General features: G+C 31.7%; 1 protein-coding gene and 1 long non-coding RNA gene across 2 annotated transcripts; one reads left to right on the top strand and one right to left on the bottom strand.

Annotated features, from left to right (window-relative positions):
* Positions 1-8,370: 8,370 nt before the first annotated feature.
* On the top strand, positions 8,371-12,909 carry LOC143062994 (uncharacterized). Its single transcript, XM_076234873.1, has 2 exons — positions 8,371-8,498; positions 10,393-12,909. The coding sequence occupies exons 1-2, from the start codon at positions 8,441-8,443 to the stop codon at positions 11,319-11,321; spliced, it is 987 nt and encodes a 328-aa protein (XP_076090988.1). The 5' UTR covers positions 8,371-8,440; the 3' UTR covers positions 11,322-12,909.
* Positions 12,910-16,836: 3,927 nt separating this feature from the next.
* On the bottom strand, positions 16,837-23,833 carry LOC143062131 (uncharacterized). The gene is made up of 3 exons (XR_012974565.1): positions 23,716-23,833; positions 18,301-18,551; positions 16,837-17,327 (listed from the first exon to the last, which is right to left on the bottom strand). It is a non-coding gene; the product is annotated as an uncharacterized LOC143062131 (long non-coding RNA).
* Positions 23,834-24,257: the final 424 nt, after the last annotated feature.

Here is a 24,257-nt window from a genome sequence, read left to right as displayed (position 1 = left end):
TATTTCATACACGGTTAGTAGTGGTGTTACGTCCCTTTAGAAAAAAAACGGCACTGAGAAAAAATCTTAAAGGTTTCAACAGACGGAGAAAGTGATGATAAAGTGAAATAAATTCATAAAACATATTTAAATCTAACAAGTTGTCATTGTTGGCATCTGTTTTTGGAGGATCAAAGTTTCTTAATCATGTTAATGCTAACTGTATTGAAGACTTGCTCATTGTGATAGGTCACTAGTCTAAATTTTACACGTTAAGATAGTCGGTAAGATAAATTCGTTACATAGTGTGCTAGTGGCGTAATACGGTATATATGGAATCAGTAAATTCCATATGGGGTGAGAGGGAGCAGCGAAGCTCTCGCCAAAAAGAAAGCGTGCAGCCATGAGCAAGGTACTGAGAAAGCATGGTCCAAACTGAAACGAGGCTGGGTATTTGGGGTCTGCAAGACCAAGCGGGAGCGCGCCAAATTTAAAACCTTCGTGCTAAAAACAAATTTACAAATAAATTGAACGACAAAATTAGTGTAGGAGAGACAAAATATCATTTCCACACGCGAACTAACAATTCGGTTTAGACATATATCAACTAAATATTGTAGTTAAGTTTTTATTTATATTGCCCACGTAAATATTTCCTAATGTGTCCTTGTATTATTTTACATATTATTTCTGATATGTAGTACATAATTTTATGATAATTTGAATTTTTGTCGTTCAATCTGCTTTGATTCGCAGTTGAACGAATGTTTCGAATCTACCATTGATGACATTAATATTTGTCAGTGAAATATTAAAAAGTCAAGTCCAAAAATGGTCTGTGATAATACATGGGTTTTTTACTAAAGATACAAAAACCTGTTTTAGTCCTTGTAATTCAACATGTAAGAATATTTCTTGATGCCCATAACTAATATCATTTTTTAACTCAGAAGTAAGTCGGTTCCGAATTCGGATTTTTGATGATATCATTATGACGAAGTACAAAATTATCACAATTTTGTGTGGGAAGGGGGAGGTAAACCTGGTGATTTATAGTTATATTAATTACAGAATCCTTAAAGTAACATGAATATTTTGAGATACGGGTCTGCTTATATGGAAAATACAAAAGATTTAAATGTCGTGTGAAGGCATCTTGTAACAGAAAAAATGGAAAGTCCCAAGATTTAAACACATTTAACTGATCTGGTGTTGATAGTGTCGTTTCTATTCTTCTCAAATGAACTATAATACTTTACCCAATAGTCTGCTGGAGATATGGTGTATCCCTATAAGACAACAACCAACGACGCAAATAACCACAAAACATCTAAGAGGTCAACATACAGTCAACAATAGTTCAGCCATAATTATTTTCAATATTTTGAAGGTACATATACATAAACATGGGCCTTTAAAGAACGAAATATAAAGTAAGAAGCCTGAATGTCTTCCTGTTATCAAATTTCGGCGGAGTAAAATATCTCTTGACGTAAACTCTGACTATTTTTTTTAACTTGGCTGTTTTTAAGATACTTAGTAAATTCAACTTGGGGAAATAAATAATTATTTTAATTTCTTTTATTTATGCACACATAAAGTATCATAATCCTGCTTAAAATTGAAATAGCTACAGGGTATCGCATAACGTTTTACATTTCATATGATACATGTACATGTAATAGGTTGAAATTTGATAAATATTTTTTCTTCTTCTCCGTAATAATTATTATTGAATAAAACTTGTGATAAATGCAAACTATCGAAAATGCATGTTGTGGACAAGTTTAGCATTACACAAATTCAACACAGTATATTTTTATAGACAATTGTGTATATTCGTACACTGGCATTATACCTAAAAAGAAAATTTATATGTCTTTCTCTCAGCGACATGAGGTTTGTACTTAAACTCTTATTGTATATGCAATATACACCTTTCAAGTACCGCTGTAACATTTAAATATCCAGATTAGGCGTAATAAAAACCATGATGAATTTGTTTGGACGAACTTTAACTTAAATGTTTATATGCGTTCGAGTGCCTATTATGTATGAAGATACCGGAATTAAACTTTCAAATGATCATTTCTTTTGTTAAGTAAGACTTAAAGATCAAAAGTGATTCAGATTTTCAAATGATTGATACATGTAATTAGCATATTAGTTATTAACGTTTAAGATACGCCATAGGTGTGAAACGGGCTTTGTGTGCTTTATCTTCTGGAAAACTGGATAAAAACAAAGACAATTGAAAAACAACATAAATGCTGCGCATTTTGGAAAATACAATACAATGGACTTGAAATGTTTATATCATATGGGAATTATTTCATTCAGAAGCAAGTTCTTGTAACTGCGAATGCATATACCTAACTAGTAAAGGCATTTCTTTATTTTGTCTTTTTTTTTCAAATGAAAACAAATAAAGGCAATTCTTATGAGATATGGCACAACATGTACTATTGGATAATGTTACGTCCGAATTGCATAGTATAAAAGGAATGGCACAGAAGAATGTTGCAGAAAAGGTTTTGCATCAAAAACTTCAAAACCAGATTGATAAACAGAAGAAAGCATTCGTAAAGCAGCACTCAAAGGATGAAAACGAACTTAAATTAATTCTACAGAGATTACAACTTGAACAGCATCTAATGGATGACTTGTCAGGTATGGACAAACACATTCAGTTGAGTTAAAAGTTTATTCATTTTAATTTTCTTTAACAGTCTATTATAGTTATCGAACGAATTAACACAGGGAAAGAATAAAGACACGGGTAAACTTTCTTTAATATTGCCAATTTACTTAATTACTTAATGTAAAAATGAAGTTTTATGAAACCTGATTACGTATTTTACTATTGAATGGCCAGCCTTGTTTTACAACATACATGTACAAAAAAATGTACTCGAGTTGTTTTCATTATAACTACATGTGTTTGGGATACCTGAATATAGAAATGTAGCATGATTGCATGGACACTGGAGTCTAAATAAAGTAGATGTAAAGAACTATAGGTCATCTTAAGGTATCCAACAATGATAAAACCCGTATACTGTATACTAGAATCTGGCCGTATTAAAAATAGGAAACAATTCACAAAAAGAAATACGAAGGACAGTCGTACAACAGAACAACATAACTTAGAGAACAAACTATATAAAAAAAAAGGTTGAAAAGGGCTTAACTCATTAGACCGATATAAAGCAGAAACATATCCAAGAAAATCACAGATCAGACGTGGCATGGGTATTCCTACTTGGCAGAGTATTCATATAATCTTCCAGACTTTCTGTGATGTTACACTATTGTTTCGGGTAAGGGTAAAGGTTGGTACCTATTACAGCTTTTAAACCCGCTGCATTAGTTTTCACCTGTCCTAAGTCAGGAACCTCATGTTCAGTAGTTGTCGTTTGTTGATGTGGTTCATAAATGTTTCTCGTTTCTCGTTTTTTTTATCTAGATAAGACCGTTGGTTTTCCCGTTTGAATGGTTTTATTCTGGTCATTTTTAGCTTGCTGTTCGGTGTGAGTCAAGGCTCCGTGTTGAAGACCTAATATAATGGGTTTTTTTTTGTTTACAAATTGTGACTTGGATGGAGAGTCGTCTCATTGGCACTCATACCACATCTTCTTATATCTATCAAATATCAATCAGGACACATCCAAAGTATTCAGTGCACATGTTAAGATGTCATGAACAGTCTAAAAAAAAACCTTATACAATGCTTTAATATATGTATATAGTATCGACAGAATGTTGGACTATACAATTTAATAACTGGATAACAATAAAGTTGAAGCCTTTCACGGCTGAAATTAAGGGGTAGTGTTACATTTAGTTTACCGGAAACTTTATACAGCTTACATTATACGTCTGTTTTCATTGTTACTGCATTTGGTTAACCGGAAGCCTTATACATCTTACAATAAGGGTCTATATGTGTATTGTTTCGTCATTTGGTTACAATAAGACTGATAAAGCTTACACTAAGGATCTGTATTCATTATTGATACAAATGGTTAACCAAAGGCCTTTTTAAATGGAAAAAGGGTATGGGATGTCCACCCATGACACACAATAAGTATGTGTACAGCAAAAATCACAAAAATCAAAGAAACAGCGCATTTATTGTTGTTTTTCATCTCAAATAATCACAATAAGGCCTTCAGCATGGAGCAAAATAACTCTCACTAAACTGCAAGTTTAAGACGTAAAATGGTACGTCATTAATGGTCTGTTTTCATTGTAATGCATATTTTCACTTGTAAATGTATAGGTATTTTTAAGTCTTTGTAATGGATTGTTCGACTTTTTTATTAGCATTTAGCATTTATACCATAATCTTTATCTTATGTTAATATACTCAAATGATATTTAGGATTTGAATAATTCTTTCATAATTATATTGGGGTGTGTCGCGCTTTTAAATAAAACTGCGCGCACGATCAACACTTTTACAAACCTCTGAATTACATAAAGAAGCATTCAACTCTTATAATTCCTTTTAATGCACAAGTATAAAGACATTTCATGTTCTGATTTCCTATGCATTTTTGTGTTGTTATCACGGGAAGCACTAAAACTGTAAGTAATGTTGAATTTTATTAGGAAATAAAATCCTATTTTGGAATTGGAATGTCCATCGATTATTGTCGGCCAATCAAAAGTACGGATTTTTAAGAAACACTCATGTATATTTAATGTTATTATTTAAATATACTTTGCAAATGTGTCACTCTGAAGGTATTTTCGATGCACAACTAACTATAGTGTCAAGGCACAACTACTCTTAATCAAACAAGACTTCCTACATTTTGTAGACGTTATTATTTCTTAAATATCATATAAAACAAATATTGCTGTGATGATAATCCGACTTAAATAACTCCCATGTTAATTCATAAATCCTTAAACACAGACGTCAATAAAGAAGCATTAAAATCTAAATATTCTTTTATTTCTTATAATCGGTAATGATTGATGAAATTGAGTGTGTTGAAACAAACACCGCTATTTTTGTATAGATGAGTATGTGTTATAACTCCCTAAAATACATGTTAGCTAAATGTATAAGTCTTAGATACACCTTATGGGCGTTAGCCCGAATGGGTGTATCTAATTTACACTTAGATATCATTTTCATGCAGAATTATAGTTTTTAATAATTTAGGAAGGCGATCTTTCAACGATTTAATCATATGTAACTGAAAAAGCATGAAATAGAATATCCAATATCATTTGGCGACTTGAGTTTGTGTGACATTATACCTTTGTGTAAACGTTCTTTGTGTCCAAAAAATATTGTGTATATAAACTACATGTAGCCCTTACAGAATGATTTTTCACAATTTCGTGAAATGCAATGCATGAAAAAATATGATAATGGATAGATGTTTAATGTCCAGTGGCAAACTAAACGCATATTCAGGACGAAAACATGTTTAATATCATAATGTAATATGTAAATTTCGGGGACACTCATTGCTTACTATGTTATATGGGAATTGTTCATTGTCGAATGCCGTACGTTGACCTTTATATTAGTTGCTACGGCATTTGGTATCTGGTGGAGAGTTGCCACTTGTCTCATTACCAATCATACCTCATTTTGTTTCTATATAGATGAGTCCGTCTTGAAACTCCCTAAACAGGAAATTTGATTAAACGCTGCTAATGTAAGATTAGGATAGGAATAAGCTTAGTATTTTCGTCAGTACGATAAATGCTTTAGTGACCGTTTACTTAGATAAATACATTTAATACATTAAAAACATGGATTTTGGAAATCGAAATCCTCTTCTTATAAGAGAGAGAAAAACAGTTATTAGACTAAAAACTGATGTTAACACTACATGTACCTTTAGAATAATAAAAAGACATTTCTGAACTTAAAAGTCACCTTTACCTAAAACTTATTGTTCTATAATATGCAATATTACATCGATATACTATTTAGATCAAATAAACAAACAAACCATTAACACCAACGAGGGTCCGGAAACGGTTTAAATAATAGAGAAAAATCGACCAATGCTGTAGAAAAATGGACACCAAAACTTGTTAGAGAAATAGGCCCGAAAAGCAACAGAAAACAGCCGGAGGCCGCCACAGGTCTTCTACACAGCGAGAAAATCCCGCATCTGGAGGCGGGCTTCAGCTTGAAAATTGTAGGCCCCCTCAACTAGACCCTCATTAACTGGATGACATAAATCTATTTAATATCTAGTTCCGTTTATTAGGTTATTATGATAGTGATAATAGGGTCCACATGAAAGATCAATGAAAAGGATATCGATTCTATTGTTCCCACATTATAAGATTAATTTATATTGTGTTCTTAAACAAATAATGTGACCTTGAAAAGCACTTTTCATCGCTTGATATCAGATAAGATGAAAATGTGTATTTCACACTTGATTGACAAGAAATTACAACCGTTACGGTAATTTAAAAGTGATAAAATGAATTATAATAACTTAACGAAATCGATAGTGTTATGATAAATTTCGTACCTGATTACACTAGTAAATTTTGATGAAATGTTACATATAAAACACAAACATGTGGTTTACGTGTATAGTCCATTTCAGTTATGCGCATATTTTTTGTTGAATTTACAGTTTCTTTTTTTACACAATCAACATAATTATATTAATTGAACTTTGAATATTGTTTCCAACTTTACTGATCTATTTTCTTCATGTTTTATTTATCATTACATCTACTAACTAACAGTATATTTTTATTTATGTCCTTTTTGGTTACACGTTCTTGGTTGAAATATTACTTTGGCGTTGAGAGTTTTGACTTCAAAATGATTCAAATCTACAAAACTTTTTCGAACTCGACATATTAAGAATGGTACACATATATTTTCATCCAAGGGATAGGAAAGAAAAGGAAAACGGATGATCTTGTCCTTTAGTATTTGAAAAAAGGAAGGCGAAAGATACCATTGGGACATTTAAGACGCAACGGCAAAAACAACCAACAACACAAAACTCAGAAAGTCCACTCAAATTACAATGAAAACTAACGACTGAGCAACACGTACCCAATAAATAACCAGGCACGATAAACTTTTATCATATATAAATAAATATCAGTTTGAAAAATATTAAGTATCATACAACTGAACTGAGATTAGAAAAAAAGAAGAAAAAAAGGGGGCATTGGACAAGCTTGTTAACTTATATGACGTCTCTGCTGAAATTGACTTTATTTAACATGCTCTCAGTATATGTGAACATTCTGTGATACGAAATTGTTATTTGCAGAAATTATATCAAAATGAGAAGATGTTGTACGATCAGTAGTTACGACTGTTTAAAGTCAGCTGGAACATCTATTTAATAGTAACTTTTTTTCTTTTTTTTTTTTATCACAGGATTACATGTACGATTGTGGTGACATTTACAGTTTACATAGACTTGGGGCGATTAGAGGTTGAACAAAGTATGGGAAAATAATGCTTCTGAAGCACATTTCACTATTTACCTTCATCAGACACGCCCAAAGTCAACTATTATATAACCAAAAAGCATAGAATGAAATTCAAAACAGTGTGGCTGTGGCCATTGATTGACACATTAAAATCATCCATTGACTGGGACAATTTACATGAACGTTTGTCTGTAACGACCACCGTTCACGACGTACCTACGATAGACATTTAAACTGTGGGGTCACCAAAGGTTTCTTTACGCCTTTAATTATAAAATAATTCAAAAAATTAATCAGGAATAACCTTTATGTTTTGATTTATATAATTGATATAAATCAAAACATCGTGTTATTTCTGATTAGTTTTTCGAATTACTTTATTAAGGTGTTGAGAACCTTTGGTGACCCCATAGTTTAAGTGTCTTTAAAAAGTACATAGTGAGCAGTGGTTGTTACATACAAACGTTCACCTAAATTGTCCCAGTCAATGGATGGATTTTAATGTGTCAATCAATGGCCACAGCCACACTGTTTTGAATTTCATTCTATCTTTTGCTTGGTTATATATATGTTCTTCAACGGTTTCGACTCTTACAAAATGTATACATTATTGGCTTTCAAATATTCATCATTGAGCGTTCCTGGTGAAGTTCAATTCCTTAGCCCTTCAACACATGGAAATTATAACATTTTGTTTCAATTTTTGTTAAAGCAATTGCCTATCGTTGAAAACTGTCTAACGTTCATTTTTCTTTCTCTCGTTAAAGCATTCCTCTCATCTCCGTTTATAAATTAATGTTAACAAATACATTAAATTTGTATACAAGTACATATAAAACTTTAAAGAAGATTTGGTATGATTCTCAATGAGTCAACTAATCACAAGAGACCAATCATACAGAAACCGTACGTGTACAAACATTTTTTGTGTCTTGTAGATGAAGATGCGAAAGATGAAAAATCGTCAGAATCAAGCAATGAAGACGACTTCATATCAAATCCGTACCCTGTCATGATAATGCCAAAGTTCAGCCAGTTACCGGTCAAACAAGATAAACACAAAATAACAGGTATTACTATAATAATTGTTCGACTGTCATGGTTTATTGTTGTAAAATTATAGAAACATTCATCATATCTTATTCCAATTTAAATTATAATAACAAAGTATTTACATGATGTTAAGCTGTTATAAAATTTCGCAAACAATTCTTTGAAATGTACATTACTATACTTTTGTGTTTGGTGTAAATATTACTGTTTTTTTGAAAGTATAATGTCAAAAACTGTTGTAACATGTCATTCTTCCCTCATGGTAAGTGGCGCCTACTTGCTTCAACAACAACAAAAAACAATCGTTGAAAGTTATTATGAAAATGTTTAATGAATTTCAAATATCTATACAGTTCTGAACTGCATTGATACAAATTTTGGTTAAAAGTATTTTTTAAGTAAAGTGACCTTTTTCAGTTTAAAATTTAAATTAACCAATACAACATGACATTCAAAGAAATTGTCGCTGTCTACCAATAATCTCATCAAAAGTGAAACAATACAATCTGATATAAATACAGTTAACGTGTCCGCGTTTTGTTTAAAAGGAATCTAACAACAATCCGTCCTACTTTTTGTTCTGATTAATTTTCTTATCAACCCATATATTTCTTCTACCAAATTTGGAGGTTTGTATCGATCATTGATCGAAATAGAAACTAGAATGAAATCTTTTCGGATTCTTTTAAGCAAAACGTTGACACAGGATTTGGTGTTTAATCAGATTTGAAACAATATTACTAAGCAGTAAAAGTACCTGGTATCCAGTTTGACACCTCAATCCTCTTCTCTAAAATATCATGATATTGTTTATCACAAGCTTATCATTATAAACCCGAGAACACGATTTTAATTACTATCTCTTCTATACACAAATACTACTAGGGTTGCGTTCAATATCATAGCGGCTACGTAGTGCTACGTAGATTTTTGTCTACTGAACAAGAAGCTAGCCTTAGTTGCTATCAATATATATGTAGCAGCTAGGCTACCTACACGTTCAATAGTCATAAATCTACGTAGCCCTATGTAGCCGCTACGATATTGAACGCAGCCCAGGTATCTTTTTCTCAACAATTTATGATTTATTCCACAACTGCATACATGTTTTATTATAGCTCATTCAACAATATCATATACAATGTACGTAGACTTTTATTTATCAATTTGACATATAATATTGTTATATGAGTTTTAATACATGTATGAAGTTGGGGAATAAAATCATTAGAAAGTACAAAGGCACTGGTAAGATCTAACGAATTCCTAAACATATATCCTTCTCAATTACGTTTTGTATAGAGGACATGTATTATTCAAATAAAGCGCTTTCACCAGAACATGTCAAACCCATAACATCAGAAAATCAAGGATATATAACCAATATGTGAGGAGCTATATACCCAACGGACATAAAATGAATAGCCAATCCATCTATCTTAAAAGTAAACGTTTCCTAAGGGAGTTGGAACCTTAATTAAAATGTATTTATGGATTATGTATAAAGCCGTATCTTACATGTAGACTTTAGTAATCCTGCCAGTTATAACAAACTTAATACTGAGCTAATGGCACCATCGGGAAATATCCTTAAATTCGGGCCGATACATTTAGAAATATTTAAATTTGAAAAAACTTGAAACATTTATAAAACGTGGTTGTAACTTTGTCAAACTCAATTGTTGACTTGTCTAGTCTTATAAAAATGGCTTTCCAGTGTTTTGAATTTTTCAAATTTGATTTGAATTTGGTTGACAGTGAAGCTTAGATCTTTACTTGAGTCACAAATAGGAAAAGAATAAGTACTAAGCCCAGACGCCAAATTTCACCTTACACCGAATTTATAAACTTGTCATCTTTATTTTCATAAATGTTTTGAAATTAATGAAATAATCCTTTTGATTTTATTAGTAGGTTCAAAACAGTGCTTCAAAATGCCGAGGAGGAAATCTTTAGAATACGAAGATGTTGATAAAATAAAGTCATCTACATCCGGTATACGTACAACACTGCTTGCGGCATCATTCATATCTAAACTGCGTTCTTCTCAGCACAAGAGACAAAATGATGGCGGAGACGATAACTATTGTGACCAATGGGAATCAACTTCATCGATCCGTCGACCCCGAAAAACAATCGCAGAACAAAATCAGCATAAGCTATTGCAACGAGCGAAAAGTGAAATTCTCTGCCGACCTAGTTCTGGTCATTCTTTATCTGTATCTTCAATGACGTCACCGAGACGAATTGATTCTTCGAGACATGGTCCGCTTTCGTGTAAAAAGGACGTAACAAATTTCGGCAATCTGCAGTACGAGGGTACAGTTGAAGATGACAACATATCACCGCGTGCTATTGGACGACATAAAAATAGAAGAGGTGGGTCATTGAAAGAAAGAAAAACAGTAAAGACAGATATGGATTCTTCCAAAATGAGACGGAGTAATTCGTCAAAAGAAAAGAGGAAAACTGTTCGTCAAGAGACTGGTGAAGAAAAATGCAAAGAAAAGACTATATTAGATCCAGAGAAACTCTTATCACCGAATCCATCGAAGGTTAAAGAACCAATATTAGAAAAAATAGTTTTGGAAGATGAAAGAAAAACAATACTGAAAATTAAACATAACAGACATGGATCTTTGAAAGAAAGGGGAGAATTAAAAGCGACAAAGTGTGGCGGAACAAGGAACATTTCTTATGTCCGAGTTTTATCCGAAACCTTTCATAGCACGAAGAAGAAATTTAGGAAGCAGAAATCTCTTTCTACAGATTCTTCACCAATACACTCAACAGAGACCAGTCCAACATCAAAAGAAAACGAAAAACAGTTCAGGTTCTGACTATCTGTGTATGACTTTTATAATGTTCTTATATCTTTTAATTTCTTTATATCTTAAAAATATAAGCATGTTCTTTTTTGTAAATCATCAATAGTTGACACATGTTCTAAGCCATTTGTAAAACACTTAGCCCGATAACGATGTCATATTTTATGATCGCGGCTGTAAACCATATTGTATTATAATTTAATCAATCCAAGGTTAATGCGACCTAAGCAACTTATGAGACATTTATTGCATTCAATTAAGAAGTCACTGTATGTCCAATGAATATATAATGTGTGATAATTGTTTTATATAACTTGTATGAAACACACCTTGCTGTGTTTACTATAGTCCTGAATGTTGATTTCGTTGAAACTAATGAAGAGTAAATTCCACGAATTTGTTATTTACCCGAGAAAGTGCATCTTAATATATTTTTAATTCTTTTGTAACGAAACTTAAAATGAATAAAATCGTCTCTTGGTAGGGGACTCGCCACGTTTCACAGCCAGGTCAAACCACATATTTTTAAAATATTATTAGTTACAAAGTGTGCTTGGGACCTAATACGGTATATATGGGGTCAGTATATTCCATATGGGGTGAGAGCGAATCTCGAATCCCCATATGGATTTTACTGACCACATATATACCGTATTACGTCACTAGCACACTATGTAACGAATTTATCTTGCCGACTATCTTAACGTGTGAATTTAGACTAATGACCTATCAAAATGAGCAAGTCTTCAATACTGTTAGCATTAGGAAACTACTTCAATTGATCGTACAAAAACAACAATAACAACTTGTTAGGTTTAAATGTGTTTTATGAATTTATAGCAATCTTAATCATCAATTTCTTTGTCTGTTGAAACCTTTAAGATTTTTTCTCAGTACCGTTTTGTTTTTTATAAAAGGACGCAACACCACTACTAACCGTTTATGTAATAAGCCCGGCCTCTCTTCTAACCTATTATGGAATATAAAGGGACGTAACACCACTACTAACCGTGTATGAAATAAGCCCCGCCTCCCTACTAACCAAATATGAAATATACACGGTCTCCATGCGGACGCTTTCAACCAATCATATTCCTAGAAATGTATAGGAGGTAAGATGAATATATATATATGCTTCTTAACTCGGCTTTAGTATTTAGGAGTAAGAGTCTCGTTGACTCTGAGTCAAATAATGCGTCAGGGATTGGTGTCATGTCTTCCTGTGTACTGTTTATGTTGCACAAGCACGTAAAAATCTGGCACATTGTATACGTCCAGCATATATTCACAAAACTTTATTACGTTTTGTTCGGAAAATATATGTAATATTTGCCACTGGGTGTTTAACATCAATACAAAAAAAAATCGACTTCTCCTTCAAGAAGAGTAAAGAAATACCCTCAAGAGAGACGGTTCGCGTTCGCACTTATAAATATCAATGTTCTGTTGGAAGTCTGACAAAATGTTGTCTTCCTCTGGCCGGGGACTTCATGTTTTATATTGACAATTTTATATTTTGCAATTTACATATGTATATAGTATAATAGTCTTTCTTAATGCATTATGCTTTATTAACCTATAAAATTATCATAAAAAATCATAGGTTGTCTCGGATTGGTAATTAAGACCCTTTTTGTGTCTTTTGGCATGATTTATCACAGTGCACTTTATGATTTTCAATTTTTGGCAACACTGGTGTGAACTTAACATATGGAATGTGCGTTTGGTGCATATAACTTTGTGGTGCCAGTTAATTGTTTAGTTTTGTCCTTGATTGTCAATGTCATTCGTGAAACACATACCTGATTTATATCCAAATCAAGAGACCTTTAAATTTAAGTTAAGGGGAACGAGTATTTAAACGCAATTAATCACATTTGGCAGGTCATTAACATATATTTTACTGATACAGCCATTGCGATTCTCTTGATGTAACAAACTTTTAAATTGATGTGCGCTGTTGTTTGTCTTTTATGCAAATATGCCTGTTTTTATTCGACCAATAGTTTTTGGTTGGCTAGTTAGCATCATCTGGCTCTTCTTGCAAGTTGTAGAAATGATATTGATTGATTAAAGATCCACTTTAGAATGTACTAAAAACGTAATCGTCCCTAATCGTATGCTCAAACACATGAAACGAATGGAAAACAACTGTCATATTCCTGACTTGGTATGGGCATTTTCTTATGTAGCATACACAGTTACGTCAGATCCAAATTTGGAGGTTTTATTGTCGAGCCTGCGACTTTAATTGCAGAAAGCTCGACATAGGGATCGTGCTCCGGCGGCGGCGGCGTTAATTAACTTTTTAAAAGCTATATATTTTAGAAGGTGGAAGACCTGGATGCTTCATACTTTGTATATAGATGCCTTATGTAATATACAAATTTTAATATAATATATAACAACAAACCAGAGTATACTGATTTGTATCACTACAATATAATAGTTATTACGATGAGGTTGAATTTATCATCCATGCACGAACTCTTTTTTATCTGTACTTTCACCTCACTTTCAGGTTTAGACATGTATTTTTTTCTGAGACACTGAAGTGCTTGTGATCATCCACAAGAACTTGAGGTCATCCGATGTTCAGTACTTCAGTACTTTGAATGTTTTAATTTTTCATTACATATTTGCGAGATAATCAGCTATAAATTCTTTTAAGTTGTCGATTTGGAAATATAAAAGTCGTTGTTTATGGTAATCTATTATATGAATTGTAAGATTGCCATATTATCACTGTATTGAGATGCTCTGAAAAGAGGCTTATACGAAATGAAGCAATGTACTTCTATTGATATCTTTATGTTTCAAATTGGCTTGATTTGTTGTATTTCTAAATTTTTATTGCAACCAACGTGTGTATGGAGCGTATCAATGTACATGTGTTAGATTTGTTGAAAATAATTTAATTCTTAAATCACATTGTACATTTTACTGCATCAGTGTAAAATTCACCATATGTTACGCTACTGGTATACAAAATATAACATTGCGTATATCAAATACTAAGAAACATTTTCCAACACTTATAAAACGGGGAAAAACGCTTTATTATTTAGTCTTTTTTTAAGCGCTTTTCATTGGCACGCATTTATCAGGAGCCTTAAAGCCGAAAACTTTGAAAGCCTGCGCATCATGAACCATGGAAATGTTTGGAAGCGATAGATCTATAAATCTATGAGATCTTCAGACCTTTATAAATTTCCCGTTTACAAAACTTTGAATGTTTCGAAAAACTAAGGATTTAATAAATATTTTGATATGAACGTCACTGATGAGTCTGATGTAGACGAAACGCGCGTCTGGCGTACAAAATTATAATCCTGGTACCTTTGATAACTACTTTAAGACCGTTAAGGGACATAGAAGAGTACCCGAATCCTGAGTGTTAAAGAAAATAACGCATTTCAAACTATTATAAAGAAATAATCTTAACTGAGGGAATCTCGAAATCAGATCCTTAAAGCTATTAAATGGAATGATTGATTGCTGCATACTTTATGTTCAGCGATATTATAAAACAAAAAGTTAAATAACCAAAAATACCCAACTCATAGGAATATTCAAATCAGAATGACAAAAGCAAAAATCTTTATCAAATCAGAATGACAAAAGCAAAAATCTTTATCAAATGACAAAAGCAAAAGCTTAAACACATCAAAGGAATGGAAACCAACTGTGTATGTGTGACTTGGTACAGGAATTTCTTTGTGTATGAATTGATTGGTTAAACCAGGTTTCAGCTAAACCTCTCATTAGTATGACAGACGCATGCAATTTTATTATATTGACAACAATGTGTGAACAAAACAAACCGTCATACAAGAAATAGATTAAAATGTAAAACCTAGAGATACAGCAGTCAACATTATAATCTTAATCATTATAAAAACAATAGACAAAGCACATAAGCACTATATAAAACTAGTCATTATAAGTTTCTTTTTTTTACAATCGTTATCGCTAATATTTATAGGTTATTCCTGGCTTTTCTGTGAATCTTCTAACTGTTCCTCTTTTGTTTTAAAATTCTAATAGCATTTTTATTTTCTTTCTTTTAATTTTACAAGTTTTTATGTATATTTTTAGCATCACATTTCTCCCATCGTTGTCTTTTATAGCCTTTTTTTATGTTTAGTTCTTTTTTTTCTCACAACTGTTCTACCTCCTGTGTGCATTTGCATTTGTAAACCAATTTTTCTTCGACATGATATTTTTATACCAAACTGCACCATTAACATGTATCTTTCTACTGGTTTGCTTTTATGCAGAGCTGTGGAGCTGTGAGAACAGTGAATAACTTGCGTACATTTATGTCCAGATTCTCATTCAAGTAATTTATTTTGTTCTAAGAATAAGAGTATTTTTTCCATATTCATTTAAGAAAAGAGAGTATAAGGTGATAATACACTGAAACAAAAGTTGAAACTACAAATGTAATCATTTATTGTTTTATTCTAACAATATACTAAGTCTTCTTCTCTCAAAAGAAGGACATCATATATTTTGTAAATATTGCTTCTTTGTTAAAACAAGTAATAAAGATGTACTAAAAAAAATGGGAAAAAATCCTTATAAGAGTGTATTCTATTGTTTTGCTACACTGTAACATGATTTTCAGTGCAGACAAATTCTTTTTCTAAATTATATTTAAGGCATTCTTTACAATTTCTGTTCTATATACATGTATTTACGATAGCCAATGAGATCACTCTCTCCTCCAGACAACTCGATAGTATTTTAGTCTAAATTATTCAATGTGTAAGTATAAACCCGATAACATTTTAAAACGATTATCAAAATCTATTTTAGGGTCGACAGACCAAATTACACGCCAATAAATTTAGGTGGACACATAAAGTGTAAATTTTTTTTTTTATGTTGTAAGGTCAAAGGTGAGCCTTGTGTTTGTCCATTGATCTACATTAATAAAGGGGAGGTTGAGATCTCAAAAACTATCACATAGTTTTTTTATGTCTTGGCTGAGTCCGAAACCTCGACAGAGGTTGTTGTAAGCCCTATGTTAGTATTTGGTGACGAGGACAGATAGTAAATAGTTTAAATGAAGTTTTTTCCATATATATTTTTCTCAGAATCAGCCGAGGGTAGTTTTTAGATTCACAATTTTTGTTTACATTATACAATCCTCATTGACTTTTGAAGACTGTATATAGACCTCTAGAAGTCTTTCAGGTATTTGTTTCGGAATGGCTACTGTCTGTTTGGTGAATATCCAATATCTTCGTATACATATATCAGCGTATTTCCTTTTAAAAATGTTCATTTTTGTCATGTTTAATTGAAGAAAGTGATAAGATTTCTAGTTTTCGAGATCTATTTAGTGTGTGTATATTGTTTTTGTCTGTTAGCGGTTTCTATCTGATTTTGAAACTAAGCGTCCTTGCCTAGATGATAATGTATAATGTTTTCTGACAGACACTTGACGCTAAGGGACACACAAAAATAACATGACATATAGCCAGATCAGTTAGACTGAAGACAAAACAAATCTTTTGAATTATTTATAAATTATATTTTTAAAGAAACATGATCAGTAAGCAGTGGAAAAAGAACCTCTGAGGTAATTTGAGATTGTCAATACAAGTATGAAAACTTAAGCAGTAAAATATGTCAATCTTTTCAGTATTTATGGATGTAAGATTCTTTCTTTGTGCTTATATCAGTAATTTTAGTAACCTCCCGTCAGTAACCATCCCTCAATAATATATCAGTAACCACCCCTCAATGATATCACTAACCCCTCAGTTATATCACTAACCCCTCAGTGACATCACTAACCCCTCAGTTATGTCACTAACCAACCCTTAGTCAGATAATTTACTACCCCTTATTTTTAAAAAGCAAGTGTTAAATATATCCAATCCCCATATATGAACAAAACAGCACATTGTTAAAACTAATGATCCCAGTTCATTTCTCTTTGCATCAAGTAACTTAATCCAGTTGATATTCTTCTTGAAAATTCGCCTGCAGATATAAATCCATCTTCTGAAAGAAAAGAAAAACATTTCATTACATATCTTTTTTTTAAAACTTATCAACTATTTTTGAATATTGTTTAGAATTTATTCGTTTACATACCCACATATTTGTAAAACAATTTAACAAAAGTAAAATTACAAAAATACCGAACCCAAAGGCAGAATTCAAAACGGTAAGACACGTATCAAATAGCAAAATAAAATCCCAAACAATCAAACGAATGGAAAACAACTGTCCGATATTTTCTTATGTAGGAAATGGGGGATTAAACCTTCCGTGGTTTTATAACCATCAATACATAGAAAAATATAATCAAGTTAACTTAGTGGTTGATGCGATAAAGCGGTAGTGCCACTTTCACTTATTTGTTTCCCTAAATTTCCCTTTGTATATCATGTATATATAAGTATTATAGTACAATGGATTCAAGTCGGAAGTTTTAAATAAGTAGCAACAATGATTTAATTAACAAATCAATTGTAATATTTATATTCTATTATATCTTTATACTTGGATCTATTTACAAGTGTTCCATTTTTTATAATTTGTGTCAAATACTGAAGTACGTAATTTCACATGTTTCATCATGAAAAAAAACCATGATTTATTTATGTTAAAACCCGGTAGATCAGTTTTGAAATTAAGAACCATGAAAAAGAATCTGCAAAAAATATATAAATACATTTTTGCAATATCGGGTTCATTTATTTGCCAGTAATCTCTATCCATGCATGTTTTACGCGCTCTGTGAAACTAGACTGAAGAATCGACAGTTTATAGGAAATTATTAATGAAATTCTATATTGATGCATTTTGATTTATGACTATATAGGGATCGTTAAAACCTTACGCAAGCCATTTGATTGTCTTGTAATGTGCTTATAACCTGTATTGTATATTTTAGCTGCTTATAAATCATTAGTAAATCTTTTCAAGGCTCACTTTGGAATTTTCACTTCAACTTGTTAAATTTACTTACTATCCAAGTCAAAATATTGAAACAATAACACAGATGGTAAAAGAGCTTCACTTAATGTTAAAGGATCCATTGTCTTTTTGGGTTCTCTGTATTTTTGCTGGTAATTGTTATTGTATACAATTTCATCAAAATGTCGTCTCTTTCCAATTCGTGGGTAATCGTTTTCTTTGCTGTCTGTGTAGAAAAGGCACATTCCAAAATCCAATATGCATATGATGGTTAATAGACAAACAGCTGTTATCTTAACCATTCTGAAATAAAAAGCACCAACACTGAAAACTTATGTTACATGTACATGTACAATGTATATAATTCTTTCCCTAAATTTGAAATAGGAAGAGATTGTCAATGACATGACAATGAAAAGAATTTCTCATGGCTTCCGGTTTAATGTTGTGTTGAAATGAACAATTATTTATATGCAATATAAAAAGTTTGGATACACATAGAATGTAACAATGCATCAACCTAAAAGATATCTAATAATAAAGGGTTGTATGGAAAAGTATTCTAATAGGGGCAGATATGGTTTCACTTTTCAATATTTAGTTTGGTTTTCAGTTTTTTTGTCGCGTGTGTGCCTAATGGTGATGATGTTAGTTAGATAATTTATAAGCAAAATTAAGAATCATCTGGAACATGCTTTGAATGGTTTTACACTAATAATTTTGGGGCCCTTTATACTTTCTTGTTCGATGTGAGCCAAGGCTCCGTGTTGAAGGCCGTACATTGACCTATAATGTTTTACGTTTATAAATTGTTATGTGGATGGAGAGTTGTCTCATTGGCACTCATTCCACATCTTCCTATATCTATAATAAAACAAGTATAATTATTGAACTGGTAAGCTTAATAAACGATCTGACCGAGCATGGATGTTAAACGCCACATTTTATTTAATTGTTTGAAATGAAAATGTTTTGTTTTTTTTAAGCTGTTTTATAAAATTGAGAAAAACAGTATGTACTCCTACATGTATATTAACACACTTGTTTTATATTCATTTATCTCTGTGATTAGGTTGTTGTAACATTTTAAAAGTAATACAAATTCAGTTATAAACAAACCTGTAAATGAAGTATTCATTATTTTGTTTCTTTTGCAAGTAATAATTATTGAGGGAAAAAAAAAAGACTGTATATTCATTTGTCTACTTTCTAATATAAATAACTCATCATAGATACCAGGACTAAATTTAGTATATACGCCAGACGCGGGTTTCGTCTACAAAAGACTCATCAGTGACGCTCGAATCCAAATAGCTGAAAAGGCCAAATAAAGTACGAAGTTGAAGAGCATTGAGAACCAAAATTCCTAAAAATTTTGCCAAATACAGCTAAAGTGATCTAGGCCTGAGGTAGAAAAGCCTTAGTATTTCAAAAAATTAAAAAATTTGTAAACAGTAAATTTATAAATATAACCATATCAATGACAATTCCTATGAGCACAAAAAGTGCTGACTACTGGGCTTGTGATACCCTCGTGGAAATAAATCTCCACCAGCAGTGGCATCGACCCAGTGGTTGTAAATAACTCATCATAGATACCAGGACTAAAATTTAGTATATACGCCAGACGCTGGTTTTGTCTACAAAAGACTCATCAGTGACGCTCGAATCCAAAAAAGCCAAACAGGCCAAATAAAGGACGAAGTTGAAGAGCATTTAGAACCAAAATTCTTAAAAGTTTTGCCAAATACAGCTAAAGTGATCTATGCCCGAGGTAGAAAAGCCTTAATATTTAAAAAAAATCAAAAAATTGTAAACAGTAAATTTATAAATATAACCATATCAATGACAATAATTGTTTCTGTGATATTTAATATTTTTGTTCTTTTTTTATCCAGACTTCATTGCGTTCAAGATTATTGTCCGAGAAGCCTGTCTGCAAACAGATAAAGCTATAATCCGTATTTTGTCTTACAACTAATTTGATATATTTTTTGTAGTTATTATCAATTAATAAGATTTCCATCGATAAAAAACGCCATTCAAATAAGTAATCGATCTACGTGGGTGAAATGAGGTCATTTGAACCATATGTGACTACACAATAAAAATATCACCTGAAACTGACAAAGAGCGGCAAAAGATACCGAAGGGATACTCTAACCCTTTAGTAAAAAACAAAATAACAATGCCATGGCAAAAAAAGTAGTTAGGATGCCTTCTGAAGATGCATGTAGAAAATGGGTAAACTCAAATATGACCAGCAACAGTCTGTCAGAAAAATATTTCGAAAACTTCCAATTTGGTTGATAAATGTAGAATAGAGGCGACGTAGTATGATTAATGATATTAAATTTTTATGCACATAGCTTGCATTTGTTTTTCTTATTTCATACTTGGAATATGGAGCAGAAGACAATCAACCAATTGGGACAGCACAAGTAATACTTATAGTGACTTTAATGTTAAGAACCTACATCCCTGGTTCATTAAATAGACCAAACTATACACGATAACATCAAAACTACAATTCTAGACTGTTGCTGACAAATATCCCAGGGGCGGATCCAGCCATTTTTAAAAGGGGGGGGTTCTAGCTATATGCTCCCATTCAAATGCATTGATCGGCCAAAAAAAGGGGGGTTCCAACCCCCGGAAACCCCCCCCCTTGGATCCGCCAATGTATCCTCATCACTGTTCGTATTTAAAAGTTGAAAATATTGATGGCTGTAATTTCAATGACGTTAATGTCATTGCTTGCGTCTTTGGATGATATAAAATAGTTATCAAATACATTGTATCAAATACAAGTATGGTGTGAATTGTCATTAGAAGTATCGTGAGATATTTGTTCAGTACTACATATTAATATTCTTATATTGGACCTCATTGAAGAACCCGCATCAATTGAGCCATTAAAGATATCATAATGAGTACACTTGCACGAAGACGGTAATTAACAAATATTATACATTTGTATCCCCGTTTATATATACACATGACAATGGCTTGTTATTTCACAGAATTTATGAAACGGTTTGAATTCTCATATAATATTGATATTTTAAAGTTTTGTCAATACATTATTTCAACAACAAGAATTTTATTGTTCTTTATAACAAATGCATCATCAATGAATTGAAGACGACATGACACTCACACTGGGACTATGGCAATGTGTAACTGTTTAATTTTATTATTCCTTTTTACATAAACCAGAATAAACATTTGTTTAGGGGTAAGCTGAAGCTGTCTTCCGTGTGAGGGATATTTTTGCTGTGTTGAAGAATCATTGGTAGCCTTGTGCCGTTTTTGCTCTTTGGTCGGATTACTGTCTCTTTGACAGACTCCCCGTTTCCACTCTTAGTTAAGAAATTAGAAAAAAATATATTTACTAGATTGCAGTACTCAGAGATAACTTTACATTTATTTGTTACACAAGATATATAAAAGATGAATCGCCGGTTAAAAAGTAAAATAACAAAAATAACAAAAATACCGAAATTCGAGGAAAATTCAGAACGGAAAGTCCTTAATCTAATGGCAAAATCAAAAGCTCAGACACAACAATCAAATAAACAACTGTCATATTCCCGATTTTGTACTGGCATTTCCTTCAGAAAATGGTGGATTAAACCTGTTTTATTGCTAGCTAATCCTCTCACTTGTATGACAGTTGCATAAAAAAGTTTTTAAGTTTTGCAAGTGATAAAAGTACTTTTAGCTATCGTTTTATGGGTTAAATAATTTTAGCATATTTTCGTCATAAGAATGATAATAGTTTTAGCCCACCAGCTGAGTTTGTCGGTTAGTAGATGTTCCATTGTTAACATCAACAATGGTGTGTAATAAATATGAATGTCATATATATATATATATATATATATATATATATATTTAATATTACATACGTATCAATCCGAAACACCAACATGATCACACGATCTCTGCTATTATATAATTATAATAGTAGTGTTAAGGATTATGTATGGTATGGTATGTGGTAATGAAAGAGTCATATCATATTCAAATTAGTATATACATCAAGTACATACATGTAAACAAATACAGGAAAACAATCAAAGAGCGTATCGTTTATTACAATGGTACCCAGTATAGAACACGATTACGATTCTAAAATAAAATTGAGAATGGAAACAGGAAGTGTGTAAAACAGACAAAATCTCTGAAAAAACTCAGGGTCTTCAACGCAATAAGAAAATTTTACACCGAAAGAAAAGGTTCATGCAGACCTATGAACAGTAATGTATACCAGTTCAGCGAAGTGGACGCCGCACTAAGCTCCGAAAAAACAACCCAAATGAACCAAAGTATACAAAACACTTACAAGACGAAGAAAATACAAAATTGATTTTACAGTTCGTTCGAATGTTATCATGTCAAACTGTTATCTTTAATAGTTTAAGGTAACGCTAATAAGACTATTTTGCCCATATTAATCTGTGTTGCCACCTAACAAGGAATTTAAAGTTGAATGTTTTTCCGTTGTTGCCCTCTGTCCTAATTGCTACCCCTCCCGCTGTTGCTTATATTTACTCAAATCTGGTTATTATTTGTCCCTTTTGAATGGTTTCAGTTGTTGCTATCACGGACGTTTTATAGCGTATCATACGATCATATGATATTAGTAATTATCAAATTAAAATAATATTAACAATTATATATTTATATATATACTATATTTTGTATTCAACACGGAGTATCCGGGACATTTCAACTTAAATTAAAATAAAATACACAGCAGAATAAAAACTTATCTTCTGACAAAAGATTCCACAGAATTATTTAGAGATAAGAACGTGTGTATATTTTTTTTCGATAGAAATACAATAAATGATATAATACTTTGAGCATTGATAACACATTTCCTTGTCTAATACAAAAAAGAAGATGTGGTATGATTGCCAATGAGACAACTATCCACAAAAGACCAAAATGACACAGACATTAACAACTATAGGTCAACGTTCGGCTAAGATTATTTGAATCTTGAACATGCATGATAAACATAACTTATTGTTATAATTTCGTTAGTCACTAAAGATAAAATAATAAAACTATTCATGAAAAATTGAAACCTTGCAATCTTAAGTTGGAATACTTCCTCATATAACTTCTAGTATTTCATTGTTTTTAAATTAACACGCAAGTGCTCAATTTATTGGAGCAATTGTTCCAAATTGTTCCAAATTGTTCAAAGATCCACAATATATTAAAAATATCAAAAATATATTAGCAGATATTAAATTTGTATTGTAAATATAGCATACACTATCATTTTTTAAATCACAAAGCACACAATGCAAACACACATTGTATACATTTCATTAAATTCGAATTATTGTTTAAATCTTCCTTTGTATGAATATTATTATATTTATACTTTCATCATTATTTTCTTTTCTATAAATATTATAATTCTATACTTTTACGTTAAACACTTTACCTGTTGATCGTCTAGCTGTCTCAGTAGATACTGTTGCAATCCAAACATTTAGCATTTGTATTTATAATGGTCATGTTTTCGCCTACAAAGTGTTTATTATATTAAGTCACACCTATCATGATACTTAATCAGTCTTCTAGTATATCAGCAGGATTCATTAATCCCAAATGATATCGGATCTTTGGATTTACAGAAACTTCAGAACTGTTTGTGTTAATCTGGAATAGCGTATTGGATATAAAATATGAGATAATCAGCTATTAAATGTTCATAATGCGCGTCATTTATAAGTTTTATTGTCAAACTTTGTCTTTATTTTCATTTATAATTGATTAACCAGGATTTTGAAATGTTGAATACTTTGCGGCCGTATACTTATCAGGAAAATAGCTGTTGTCATAAGGCTTCCTCGAATTGACAATACACGAGTTTTTCCTCACAATATGACATTGATTCGCTGTAATAAAGTAACTCTGTTCCCAGCATTATATCTTGAATTACATCTAGAAATTAGGGTAGATAGAAAACAAAACTTAACGACA

This window comes from Mytilus galloprovincialis, chromosome 2, assembly GCF_965363235.1.
Source record: "Mytilus galloprovincialis chromosome 2, xbMytGall1.hap1.1, whole genome shotgun sequence".
In the NCBI taxonomy this organism is placed as follows: Eukaryota; Metazoa; Mollusca; class Bivalvia; order Mytilida; family Mytilidae; genus Mytilus; species Mytilus galloprovincialis.
This window is presented reverse-complemented; position numbering and strand designations above follow the sequence as displayed.

Bases quoted from the DNA above. Each gene is read 5' to 3' on its own strand.
- LOC143062994 (XM_076234873.1), top strand. From the start codon at position 8,441: ATGATAATGCCAAAGTTCAGCCAGTTACCGGTCAAACAAGATAAACAC. The intron at 8,499-10,392 runs GTATTACTATAA...TGATTTTATTAG, and splicing joins AGATAAACACAAAATAACAG to TAGGTTCAAAACAGTGCTTC.